Below are 14587 nucleotides of genomic sequence, written 5' to 3' on the forward strand. Positions count from 1 at the left end.
CTATGACACCCACTGGTGCCAGGCCAGCCAAGGCGGGCGCAATGCGATTGGTCGGGGGGCCCACCATTGCCCCATGATCACCCCAAAAAGGGAGGCCCAGGCTACCCCACAGCACACTGGGGCAGGTGGGCGGGGCCTCCCTCTGTTTGGGAGAGGGGATGATCCCTTGCGGCCCCATTCTGGTGGGCAAGGCCTACCTTTTGGGGGCGATGGATGGGGGGCTCCCCGACTGTGAGGGGGCTCCCCCCCCCCCCCGCACCTGGGCCTCTAGTTGACAAATAAAATTGTAAGATATTTCAAGTATACCTTGTGGTGATTTGATATATGTATATGCTGTGAAAGAATTGTTTACAGCTAATTAGTAACATCTGTTACCTCGGATATTTGCCCGTTTTTGATAAGAACATTTAAGTTTCACTCTCTTACCAAATATCAATTATATATTGCAATATTATGAACTATAGTCACCATGGTTTACCTTACATCCTCAGAATTTATTCATCTGATAGCCGATAGTTTGTACCCTTTCAACAACCTCTCCTTATTTCTCCCCTCGTTCACCATCCTTCCAACCTCCCACCCTACCCCCACCACAGTCCCTGGTAACCACTTATGTCCTCTGGTTCACTTAGCATAATGCCCTCAAGGTCTATGTTATTGCAGATGGCAGGAATAGTATCCCTCTCATGCCTAAATAATATTCCATTATATATCACATCTGTATCTTGGCGATTGTGGATAATGCTGCGATGAACAGAGGAGTGCAGATATCTCTTTGATTTCCTCTTTTTATTTCCTTTGAATATATACCCAGCAGTGGGATTGCTGGCTCACATAGCTTTCTGATTTTTAAAAATTTTGTAATAATATTATTTGACGTTTCTTTCTAATAATACCACAATTTTGTAACTTTTGTTTTCTTTTTCAGGCTCTCCCAGGTATTTCAGAGAAGGAAATGGCTGGTAAGTGGAAATATGGTTTATTTTTTCCTTTTTATCTATTTTAGAATGAAAATTCATCTTCATGTAGACATTTCATTAAAACTGTGTTGATCTCATCAATATTTGTACAGATATTATTGTTGAATTACTGATAAGTTGTGTTGCTCAAAATGTAAAATATGTATATATATTGTTTTCTAATATAGTATTTCATCTACTAGAATGAGATGTATGCTTCTTGTAGCTCTATTAGTGTTTGTAGAATGAATGACAGCAACCACAACTTTTTTCTGGAGGGAAAGAATGTGATGTTGTTTACTGTGTGGAGAATGGTCTTTGGAAATTGGTTGTTAGTAATTATCAATATTTGGTTTTTAATCCTAAGTAGCTTGTTTAGTAGTCAAGGGAAAAGGATGTACTTCTTTAAAGCTGAGGCTATACCACCAAAATTTTAATTCTAAAGCAATAGGAAAATTATATTGGAAATAATTATATTTTCTGTGTTCTGTGCTATCATTATAACTAAAGTATTGTGGAAAATGTATAAGGTCTGAGAAAAAAACATAGAATATGAAAAATCAGTTGAATTGGTAGGATTATGTGTTTTTTTAAAAATCTGTGGCTCTTTCTCAGTATTGTCTTATGTTTCCTGTGTAATAACAATAGGTTTTTATAATACAGATTAAAAGTGTGCTCCCAAGTGTGAAGCACATTACTTAGTTCTTAGACACTTGTGATTTTTAAGAGCCATATTGAAGGTTTATAGTACTATCTAAAAATGGCATGAGTTTGTAGATTTATAATGAAGCTTTGGAGTTGGTCTGAGGTGATTTTTATGCAAGGGATGTTCCCTTTCTAGTTTGTGATCTTATGTTTGCTGCTAGATAGTTTTCACACAAAAGTTTTTATGGTTTGTCTCCTTCCATGGCTTAAGTTTTCTTTTATGTCAGACTCGTTCTGATTTCTTCACGTTAATATGTTGAAAGGTAACCCTTCAGAATGAAGGAAAATACTGAACTGGCATCAGTTAAGAGGAAAGCTGTTGCTCTAACTGGTTTGGCTGTGGATAGAGTTTTGGCCTGTGGACTAAAAGGTCCCAGGTTCAATTCCAATCGAGGGCATGTACCTTGGTTGTGGGCACATCCTCAGGAGACAGCTGATCCATGTTTCTCTCTCATCCGTGTTTCTAACTCACTATCCTTCTCCCTTCCTCTCTGTAAAAAATCAATAAAAAAAATATTTTTTTTTAAAGAGGAAAGCTGTTCAATTTAACAATGTAGTGGTATTGCATGGATTAGTAGCAAATATTGAACAAATTTAAATGACAGTTCCAGGGCACTAATATCTTAAATAGCTTGTGTTAGCTATCTAGTAAGGACAAGAAATAAATGGTGACGTGGTCATTTGCATTGCAAAGGAAACGGAATTCACCTAAGGCCTGGCTGTAACCTTGGTTGTGACATTCTCTACAACTCTCAAGATTAGCTGCAATTTAAGCAGAGTGTAAAACAGGGCCAATCTTGTTCCAGAATATCAGCAACTTCTCTCATACTTCAAGGAGGAAATTAAATGTAAATTCCTGGCTGGTGGGGAAGGGAAAAAAAGGGATGGACCTGTCATTGCTTGAGGGGATGGAGACCACAGAGTTGTCTTCTCCCAGGTCACTTAAATGATTTCAGATTGACAGGGAGAGCCCTTGTTTTTATCAAGCTTCTCAACTATTTTAAAGGTATTGTTGTTACAACAAAGAACTAATTAAACAGTACAAATATGATGCAACTACCAATTTTTACCATAATCTTAGAAATGTTTCTCCTGTAGGACAACAACAAAATCAACTATCATTCTTTATTTCGTATCTCTCTCGGTCATTTCTATACTGCTGGGCAACAAACGCAGCGCGTTAACAAATGCCATTCACAGAGCTGCCACAAGATGATCTGGGAATCACAGACCCACCGGTTGATATGGAGATTGATATGTATGACCATCCCCGGTCCCAGTCACCTGGAGGCCCCATCTCAGATGCTTAGGTACACCAGGATGGGATGATTTGAGCAGAACCCTCCTTTTACATATTAAAACATTAGAATGATTTGGATTTACTCTAGAATAGGTTTCTATTTTGATTTCTTGAGAATGTGCTGATTTGCTTAGGAAGAAATAGAGTTTTGTTTGATAGTATAAATGTAAGAAAGGAATAATATTTTTTAAAACATCAGAGAATTTGTGTCAAAATAAAGGCTTATGTTTGGATATTTAATTAATAATGGTAACAGATTTGACAATTCAAAAGAGAATATGATTTACTCTGCAAGTTTTAAAGGACCATAACAATCAAAGCAATCTAATTCTTGTATTCCTAAACTCTATTGTGCCATGTTTAAAATATTAAAAAAAAAAAAACATTTGAGTGTTATAGACAAATGCAAACCTCTTTGCTCCTATCATTATGAATCTCTGTTCTTAAGCTCTGCTAGACAGAGGAATGAGGATGAAAGCAGAGGACCCACTCAGTCTTCTGGGGGTTAATTGAGCTCTTAAATAGGATTAAGCTTCCTCCCCACCCCTGAGGCCTGCCATTTTTTTTTTTTTTTTTTTTCTGTCTTGCTGAGTGAATGTAGACTATTGTTCCTTCTTGAGAAAGCCTATTTTTAATCGGTGTGACCTCTCATCCAAGCCAACTGGAACCAAGGCCACCAGGCTTTTCGAAGCTCTAAACAAAATCATGTTGGTTACAGTCCGTTACTAATTCTTGAATTGCAGTTGTATGGCTGCCCTGCATGTCCTTTAAGTGGACATCGTCTATTCTGGTCCATGCTGCTGAGTAAAGAAAGCCTAGTGGAATGACTGTTGCTGCTATCTCCCACCTTGTGATGGCAAAAGACTCCAACGGGAAACAACTTCGAAACAGCCTCCCCTCAGTTCATTCACTGCACAAACACTTACTGAACTACAACATGTATGGGGCATCGTATTAGGTTCCCTCAAGAAAACAATTATTGCCCTGACTGGTTTAACTCAGTGGATAGAGCGTCAGCCTGCAGACAGGGGTATCCCAGGCTCGATTCCGGTCAAGGGCATGTACCTTGGTTGTGGGCACATCCCCAGTAGGGGGTGTGCAGGAGGTAGCTGATGGATGTTTCTCTCTCATTGATGTTCCTAACTCTCTATCCCTTACCCTTCCTCTCTGTAAAAAAAAAAAAAAAAAAAAAAAAAAAAATCAATAAAATATATTTTAAAAAGAAAAAGGAAGCAATTATGACTAAGGCATGGTCCTTGCCCTGAAGGAACGCAAACTCTAATTGAGAATATTCTGTTAGGCTAGGATCCTCCTTTTCCTCTCCTCGGTGTGCATTCCTTAACCCAGCTGATGCAGAAAGCTTCCCAGGGAAAGAAGAAACTAAAAAATATACTTTCCAGCAGACTGTCACAGTGTGTGCATTCTCAGGATCAGAAATTCATTTGTTTTTTTAAAAGAATCGGAATTAATCACACAAGTATCAATACCTTCAACACATAATGTTTTCAGATAACTTCTGTTACGCAATGAGAGTCTGTGTGCCCTTGACGAGCAGGCCCAATGTCACTGGTACACTTGCCAGCACATCTGGTTTCTGTCTGTATGGCCTTGAGCAAGTTGCTTAACCTCCCCGTTTTCTCCTTTCTTGAGTATAAACAGAGAAGCTGTCACACCGTTGTAAGGCAACCATGCTTGGCGCAAGCAGGTCCTACAAAATGGTAGCTACATCTTAATGATAATTAGTTGAGCTTATAACCACTGTGTGTACAAGCCAAATGGGAGCTAGCTGAGCGGCTGCTCTCCTCCAGGTGTCCGTAAGCCCTTTCTCAGGGCACCAGCTAGGAGCTGGCAGCCATCAGTATGAAAGAAAGAGATCGCCTTCTCCATCAACTTCTAAGGGAGTTCATCCAGAGGGCGGTTCTCACAGGAGAGACAGGATCGGTCCTATTTCCCCACTCCTTAGGAATGCCTGTCTCTATTGGACTGAAATTTTCTCTTGTGAGCAAGCAGATCATCCTTGATTTTCACCAGAATTAGTCCCTGAGAAATGCCTCGCCTGTATCCTCTTCTCCTATGTCTCCCTGTATCCCAGACCCCGAGGTAACCGGACACCCTCAGCTCCTGCACACGATCCTGTCAGCACTGCCTCCTCCTCATCCCTTGTCCAGTCTCCCTGCCTCTGCTTTAACACAGCCTCCACTTCCACTGGACTTTCACAACAGTGTCCAGGCAAGTTTCCCTGCCTTACCTATCACTGCATCAGTCCGTCTCTCTATACCTTCATCAGGTATCTTTGAAAATCACGACCTGATCATAGAAATTCCTGCTTCAATATGTTTGTTCTCTCCCTACAGGATAAGGGCCAACTTTCCTGCTTGATAAGTGTGATCTGGATGCAATGTCATTTACTGCACTGGATCTGTCCATTTTTCTCCTCAGACCCACCTCACCCCACCCTGCTTTTCCTGCTCTGTGCCCTGGAGGCTGATGTCCACACAATCAATGGGTTGCCCTCCCCCCTGTCTTCCCCCTTCTACCAATGAGGAGCCAGGGCAGGAGATGAAGGTGAGGGGCCAGTGTGGCCTGCTGAGGAGTCACTGCTGGCTCCTCTTAGGTGGCCCTTTCTACACCAGCTTCCAGGTGCTGACAACCATTCTCTCTTCTTGCCCTCGTGGTTTCCCGACAGCTTTATAAAGAGTTCTGACTAAATGTCCCTCAGTTTACCCAATGTGGCATCTGTTTTCTATACAGGTCTCACTGGTATAACCACCACACCCAGCCAGAGAACCTCTCTCCTAAGTCTATATTTTTCTGCTCTTCGTAAATTACATAACTGTCTTTTTAAGAAATAGAGAGAGGGAGAGATGGCTTAGTCAGGGGAAAAAAAAAAAAAGATGGACCATGTTTGCCCTGTATTTATCCCAAGTGAATTCAGTTTCATTTCATTCAGTCACATGGGAGAGGAAAATATCTACCTTTATGATTTAATGTGTTCCCTGTAGCACAGAAACATGTAACTTAGAGAATTCACACTGCATATTAGCCACTAAAACATGACTCTGGGAATATTTGAAAGGAATCTATACTAATAAAAGACTAATATGCTAATTTGGCCAAACGTCTTCCGGACATTTTCCAGACGAAGCCACAGTGGCTAGGACTGAAGCAGAGATGGTTAGGGGTGATCAGGCCAGGAGGGGAAGGCAGTTAGGGGCAATGAGGCAGGCAGGCAGGTAAGCAGTTATGAGCCAGCGGTCCTGGATTGCAAGAAGGATGTCCAACTACCAGCAGTTGAACATTCCCCAAGGGGTCCCAAATTGGAAAGGGTGCAGGCTGGGCTGACAGATACCCCTCCCATGCATGAATTTTGTGTACCAGGCCTCTAACACGGCCTTTAGGCCTTTAGAATCTCTCGTTCTAAAATTAAAGCACAGAGAAAACAGATAGTTATTGTTAGTCAAAAATGGCAAATATGTCCACCTTCTCTGACTTGAAAAGTTCTACTTGTTTTATTAGATCTAACTAAACCTCCACCTTAATGAATAACTTCCCAGACAGTTTAGTCATTGATGGTTCTGTGCTCCTAGAAAACTTTATGTGATTTCTATTTCAGTTTTATTATTATCTTGCTTCACAGGGCCTTAAGCTTGTCTAGGCCAGGATTGTCGTCTTTGTGTGGCCTGTAAGTAAAACAGCTATTAGCACAGAGTCGGTGTTCCATACATACATGGTAATGCATAAATTGTAATCACAAAGACACTTTGGTTTCAATCTTAATGATTTTAGAGTGAATAGGATTCTAAACTTTAACTGCCTCCACACACACTTCCTCCGTTATTCCTGCCACTTCCACAACTGCCAAAACTCCCAACCAGGTCATTAACTAATGGTGTTCTTTGCAGTTCTATCCCATACAAATATGTGAAGGGCATCATTGAGAAGCAAGACTTTAGAATCTGACTCCGGTTGCATTTCTTGGCCATTTTTCTTAGGATGTTTGTTCTCCTGCCTCAAGGTTATTTGGTTGGCCAGAAATGTTAAAAATCCAGATAGTGAAAGATTAGAGCCTGAAACACTTGTGAAAGATAGCTTTCAGGATAACATAACAGATTCATAGTCTTTCCAAACTTTGTGATTTGGCTTGGGAAGGCAGGACGTAAAAATCAAACACTCCTTTGTGACAAACGTGTAAGCGGAAAAACCAGGGTTCTCATAATTTCATTCCAAACACCTTGTAAACTTACTAATAACAAAGCCCAGACGTGGTGCCTTTTGTTATTAATTTTTTTCGCTGCCTTTGATCACTGAGAAGGGAAACGCAGGTGACAACACACACACACACACACACACACAGAGAGAGAGAGAGAGAGAGAGAGAGAGAGAGAGAGAGAGAGAGGCAGATCTAAAATGCAAAGGTATTCCCTTTTTCCAGTCTGATCATCATTGCTTCAATTCAGAAGATTACCCATGCAATTTCCTGCATTCAGACCCAGTTCTAATATCAGCAGATCCAATAGGGTTTGTGTAGGGGGGGGGGGCGGGGAAGAGAAATAAGATGGCTCTATTTCAGAGGTCTCTTTTGAAAGACTCTGCCCTGTTTGTGCCTCTCCATTTTAATACAAATCAGACCAGTTTAATGCCATCCCACCCACTAGACTGTAAGTACCCGAAAGACGGAATTTTGTTTCATTCAACTCTGTGTTCCCAATGCTTGATGTTTGGTAAATGAATGAGTAAATGAGATCTTTGAAAAACCAGAAAATGCTTTGCTCTAGACTCAAAATACTCCCAAAGCCCATGTAGAATTTTATCATTCTCTTCTAAGTAAAGCACTTTCTGTAACCACAAAGCGCGCGCGCGCACACACACACACACACACACACACACACACACACACCACAGCTGTTTTACAGGGTTCGGCAGGATCTGAAAATTGTCTTTATCTGGCCAGGCTGGGCTTCGGCCAACATTCCAAATTCTTTATTCCCTTTCACTCTCAGAAAATGAATTTCGTTATTTTTATACTAATGGCTTATAAAGGCTCACTTGCTTCACTTTCCTTAGTATATGGTCTCTGCTCGCCTGCCTGTTTGTGAGGCAGGAATTTGGGGTATGCCCGCACACAACCTTCTCATTTTTTCTGAAACCTAGTGTAAACTAATCCATGAAAAGTTGGCTGTGGTTGACTGGGCTGTTGAGAGGAAATATACTAGCTTTCAGGTATCAAGGAATTCGTAAAAAATATAAGTAAGTTATTCTTAAATGCCGGAGATCTTGAATTCATGGAATGTTTTTCAATGGTGGATACCTTTCTAAATACTTTCCTCACTGTTCTTATTGGTATTTTGTTTATTTCCAAGTCCATAAACCAGAACCATTCAAATATACTTCCTTTTCTTCTCAGTGATAGTTCAATCAGCATGGGTACATAATAATTTCTCTTTTAACAAGTTCTAGTTCAGACGTTACCTCCTATGCCTTGGAGTGGCCCTCCCAGGTCTCTATAGCTGGCTAATGCGGGCTATATCTTTCCATATCATTTAATGATTCCTACGAAGTTCATGAATGATCTTCCACTTCAGGCTGCAAGCTCCTTGCAGGCATATAGCTCTCATTTCATCTTTCTCACCCATACCCAGTGAGTATGTTGCTCAGAGCAGATGCTCCAGAAATAATCTTGAATCAACCCATTTATTTGAAATACCAAACAGCTTATGCTGGCTCCTCATTAATCTCCAGTCTTACAATGACCATAACTTTTCACAAGATTAGGCAAACTATAAATTTCTTCCTCCAAAAAATCATATGCACATTTTATCTGCCTGTCCCTCTTTATCCTTTGAAAGAATGGCTATCAGTGATATAAGGAGGTGGCTGTGAACCACCAGTGCCATTTTGCATTTCAGTATTTTCATGGACATTGACTTAGTAATCGTAGAAAAATTAATTTGTCATTTTCAATTTTCCCCGAAGAAAGACAACTTATGAAAAGGCCCTTTCTATCAGTTGTACTTACAAAGTAATAGAAGAACTTTCATTTAATTTGTAAATCGTATCTGATCATTTCTTAGATGCCATCCAATATTTACCTTTATAGAGTTCCCAATGAGGTCTGCAGTTCAGTTATTTTTAGTAATAGCATGAATATAAACACCTATGTACTGACAAGATAACGGTACATTGATTTTAATTTCTTAGGAGGAGTGCGTTTATCTTGAACAGGTACAGATAGCAAGGCATTGCTTTTGACCTGAATGAATATGAGATGATGTGATCAGACCCTCCATTGGTTTGAAGGACTTCCATTTGTTTCCTTATAGGCAGGAGCCTGAGATCAATGTCTCTTTCAGATCCATAAGCATTTCTATTGCAGAATTCGTAAATGATTTTGAGATATAGTATACCAAAGTGAGGAGTTTAAAACAGTTATTAACAACCATAAAAATTAACCAATGCCCAAGAAAAGGCTGGTGACCTTCTTGTTGTCCAGGCTTGTGCAAAAAAGTGGGTCATGGATTTGGGAAGCTATGTCATCCTGACTACTGTAATCAAGTAGGAAAGATCTCATAGAATTCCATGAGTGATGTTTAAGCAAAATCAAAAGGCACTCACTTGCTGACCACAATGGGGTTTTGTTTTGTTTTTAAATTTTTCTAACCATTACACTGTCCCAGAAAATATACTCCAAGGACTCCAAACTGCTAATATTATAAACTTTTTCTTAATATAAATGTTAAATCTACTCTTCCCTCTGGATTTAAAGAAATATATAAATGGAGGATAACAGTACAGTTCATCATTTCTTGAACTAACCCACCTTTTATTTTATTTTATTATTTTTTTTTTTTTAATCCTCATCCAAGGATATTTTTTCCCATGGATTTTTAGAGAGAGTGGAAGGGAGGAGAGGCAGAGAGAAACACCAATGATAGACACATTCATTGGTTGCCTCCCACATGCTCCGACCAGGGCTGGGAGCCTGAAAGAGAGGTAGTGCCCTTGACTGGAATTGAACCTGGGACCCTTCGGTCTACAGGCCGACACTTGATCCATTGAGCCAAACTGGCTGGGGCTTGAACTTACCCACCTTTTAAAGACTATGGTCTTCTTGGATATATTAGCCAAATGTTTTCCCTGCTGTGCTGTGATTTCCTGAAAGGCAGACATTCTCTCTGCACCCATGGAATGCCAGCCTCTTGGGAAGTTTTTTACTTACTGTTTGTCAAATGGATGTTTGAATGGATAATAACAGCAAGTGTTTACTCTCTGCGCCTGCACTGTTCTAAGCACTTTATAGATATGAACTCACTTGATTCTCCAGTAACCCTATAAGGTAGGCGTTACCGTTTTCTATGTTCTAGAGATGAGGAACCTGAGACTGAGAGAGGTTTCCTAAAACACCCAAAGTCACACTGTGGCCAACACAAGATGCCACACAGACAGCCCAGGCTAGAAGGCATGCGATATGCTGTGTGTGGTGGTTGCATGCCAAGACTCCTCAGGCTGATGAATACACTTTTCCATCATTTGACCTTACCCTTCCTTTTCAACCTTATTTCCCATCCTCTTCTACTTGTACTTCCCTCTGTAGTCATGGTAGCAACCTCACTTTTCTCCTGAATGTGCTTCTGCATAACTCGACCTTTGCTCCTTCAATTTCCCTTCCAGAAATTAACTTCCCTCACCTCCCAACGTTTCATTTGGGTCTCACCATCGCTGTGAGTCTTCAATGAATTTCATACTTTTTGAAATGATACAACTACAACATAAATAATCCGTACTGGTCATTTCCATGCTTTATTATATGTGGATTTTCATCATCCATTGAGTGTTTTATTTGTCTCAGCTTTGATTCCCAATAGCCTTTAAAGCATTTTTTTAAAAAAATATGTTTTTATTGATTTCAGAGAGGAAGAAAGAGGGAGAGAAATATAGAAACATCAATGATGAGGGAGAAGCATCGACTGGCTGTCCCCTGCGCGCCACTCACTGGGGACTGACCCCACAACCCGGGCATGTGCCCAAGCGGTGATTGAACTGTGACCTCCTGGTTCATAGGTGGATGCTCCACCACTGAGCCACACTGGCTGAGATTAAGATCTTTTTAAAAGTCACTTAGCACAGGGCTGTGAATCTAGAAAGGTTGATTTAATTCATTCTTTATTTTTTAGAGAAGTTTTATACAGAAAAACCGAGTGGAAAGTAGAGTTCAAACTGTATGACATTTGTTTATAGCATAGTCGAAAGATCAGGGGTTGTCAGGAGGTGGGGGAAGGGTGTCATGAATCAGTGGAGCACAGAGGATGCTTAGGGCAGGGAAACTATTCTGTGTGACTGCGATAGATATGCATGTAGCCTCTTCAGATTGGTTTTTGTCACTTAGCATTATGTTTTAAATTCTTCCATCTCTTTTCATGGCTCGATAGAACACTATTTTTTTAGACTGAGTCACATTCAATTGTATGGAAATGGCAAAATTTAAGGAACCTACTTATATATTTCATGTAAAAACGTTTTAAAAAAACATTAACCATAATATATAATCACGATGAACTTTTATCTTTCCTTATTTAGCCATTGATTTTTTTTTCTAAATTAATCTATTTCTTAGTCCTTTCTTTCTGTGATAGGTTAACTTGGTTTATTTGCTTTTACATTTTTTTACCTTTGTTGTTGAAAATATTACAGATGTTTCCTCTTTCCCCCCATTGATCACCTACTTCCCCTGCCCTCCCATCTAGGCCTCCACTGAACTATTGTCTGTGTCCCTGGGTTATGGCTAAGCACGAAAACATTCATTATTTCGTAAGACTTTTGAGAACCGCATTTAAAAAGAACAAGTCATGTAGGTCTAGCTGTGACCCTGACTCTGAGATGGCACTCGTCATTCTGCAGCTAATCAGGAGCCATTTCCCAGATGGTCCATGACAACAGAACCTAAATAGAGCCGTGACCCCTCATCCTCGCGCGCAGGGAGCATCCTGGTCTTTCTGTGATGTGGGCATGGGGTCCGTGACAACGCGATGTGAGAAATGTCTCTCTCAGTGGAGGTATTCCGGCACTCATACAAGCATCTCCAGGCATTCCAAGAGTCCTCCCCTCTAGAATGGAAGCCAGCTTTTAAAAAGCAACTGCAAATGACAGATAGCAAGACATTCCCTAAAGGAAACAAAATATAACATTTCAGCAAAGTAGGTTTAGCTTAGCTAGATTACAGATAAAAGTTAAAAGAGGAAGCCACAGTTGCATTTTGGGTTTTTTCCTGGTAGAACCTAAGGGAGCCAAGCTAACAGCACTGATGCATAGAAAGAATTCCACATCTGGAAAATCTTTGCTCCATCTGTGGTAGGTTTCCAGGATCTTGCTCTTTCCTTAGCATTTCCCATGACTTTAGCTTACCGCCCTTTTGTTTTCTTTAGTGAAATTGTTTAACCCTTAGGGGTTTCAGGTTTTTTGTTTTGTTTTGTTTTGTGTTGTTGTTTTTAAAAGGAAGAAGAGCAAGGGAAATCTTCACGATGTTTTTGAGATTCTCTAGCCTTGCTTCATATGTCTCTAAAGTGTCTAAGTGATATAAACAGTAAAAATATAAATAGCTGATCAGTTTTATGGAGTTATATTTTTAAAGATACCTTAGGCAAACTCTCTTATCGGAAGATTGTTTTGTCTCCAATAATGGCAGTTAATATCATATAGCACATAGAAATAAAGTTATGTATTTGTATCAGAGTACTCATTGGTATCATTTCAATATAATTAAGAATATTTACTACTGTATCTTTATCTCACTGAATCCCTTATCAAGCCTTAAATAAGTTGCATGACATTGACATATGGGATTTATTTTCTTGTCTGTCCTTACACTTTCTCTTGGGAGTCCCACCCAGCGAACAGTATGTTATACAGTCTCCAGCCCTACGCTCTCAGCCGAGCTGCCCCCTCATTACCAATTGCCCTGAGACCCCTCACGGAAATGCCTACACTCTCCACATCCGGCGCTTCCTACTCAGTATCATTGCTGACTCTGTTGCCTTTCCCTAAAATGTCCTTACATACTGTCTTCAACTTTTCACATCCACCTCCTCTTTGAAGCCTTCTGTGATCTCCACTAGTATGAAGTCAGACCTTCCTCCTGGAACTCTCCATACTATAGTTGAGGTTTTTACTATACATGATACTAAACATGAGGTTTTTATCCCTTTGTGCTCTTCATTATGATCGCGAAGGCTTATTTCCCCCCATTATTTAATAAAATTCATGTCTGGTTTACCTTTGAATGTCATGCACATAAATGGACATGCAAAAATTTTGGGGTTGGGCCGAAACTGGTTTAGCTCAATGGATAGAGCATCGGCTTGGGGACTGAAAGGTCCCGGGTTGGATTCTGGTCAAGGGTATGTACCTTGGTTACGGGCATATCCCCAGTAGGGGGTGTGCAAGAGGCAGTTGATCGATGACTCTCTCTCATCAATGCTTCTAACTCTCTCTCTCCCTTCCTCTCTGTACAAAATCAATAAAATATATTTTTTAAAAAATAAAAATAAATTGGGGGTTGGGAAAAATGCATTTTTAATTGAAAACAAAGTCACACCCCTTTAGTGCAATGTTTGTTCAAATGTGCCTCATAATTTTCTAGAATGTTTGTTTAAAAATTCAGATTCCTGGATGCCTCCAGTCCTCCTGAATCATCATTTGCAGACCAAAGAATCTCAATTATAATATACTCCACTCTCCAGGGAGTTCTTATCTACACTAAAGTTTGAGGATCACTGGTAAATGTCAATCAAAGTCTCCCATTTATTCTTCCTCACAAGCATTTTTCTTTTTTTTTAATATATTTTATTGATTTTTTTTTTTTTTTACAGAGAGGAAGGTAGAGGGATAGAGAGTTAGAAACATTGATGAGAGAGAGACATCGATCAGCTGCCTTCTGCACACCCCCTACTGGGGATGTGCCCGCAACCAAGGTGCATGCTCTTGATTGGAATCAAACCTGGGACCTTTCAGTCCGAAGGCCGAGGCTCTATCCACTGAGCCAAACCGTTTTCGGCCCCACAAGCATATTTCAACATGTGCTTCAACCTTTGTACTGCATAGCAAAATACTAAGCCTTAAGAAAAGTTATCAGGACTCTGAATGGCTAATAAAAGGCCATAGTTTGTTATAAATATAACCATAAATATTTCAGATTATCTGTTTTTACCAAATAGTGTGCTGAACTTATAAAACTGTCTACCCTCAGAGAGCTAGTAGTTAGGTGAGAGAAAATATACAAACATATTAGAAGTTTATTGAACAAGCAAAGTAATCAAAGATACCCTATTATGTCATATGTTTTCATGTATTTGTCATTAGCCAACCCAGTCATTATCCAATCAACTAAAGACAACAACATTTTAAACAGTAAAAATAATTTCATATGCAGACATGATAGGAAAAAACAAAGAATAGAGACTCAGCAATGAGAACTACAGTGTCCCACCACTCACCTTCAATAAGCAGATGTTTATTTGGACCAGTTCTTGTTTTAAATAGAAATTTCTGTACAGCCCTACTCCTCCCGTCCTTGTCTCCCAGGGCTCACCCTCATGCTGAGATAGCCCAGCAAGTATTATCAGTCACGCCC

The 14587-nt window shown here is 40.0% G+C and overlaps 1 protein-coding gene across 1 annotated transcript in view; it reads left to right on the top strand.

Moving 5' to 3' along the window:
• DLC1 (DLC1 Rho GTPase activating protein) overlaps nt 1–14587 on the top strand; it is a 366141-nt gene that overhangs the window by 166890 nt on the left and 184664 nt on the right. The window contains exon 5 of the mRNA XM_084877009.1: nt 929–962. Within this exon, the coding sequence (XP_084733135.1) occupies nt 929–962 (34 nt within the window). The remainder of the gene's footprint in view (nt 1–928; nt 963–14587) is intronic.

Source organism: Pipistrellus hanaki (genome assembly GCF_964339955.1).
Source record: "Pipistrellus hanaki genome assembly, chromosome: 3".
NCBI lineage: Eukaryota > Metazoa > Chordata > Mammalia > Chiroptera > Vespertilionidae > Pipistrellus > Pipistrellus hanaki.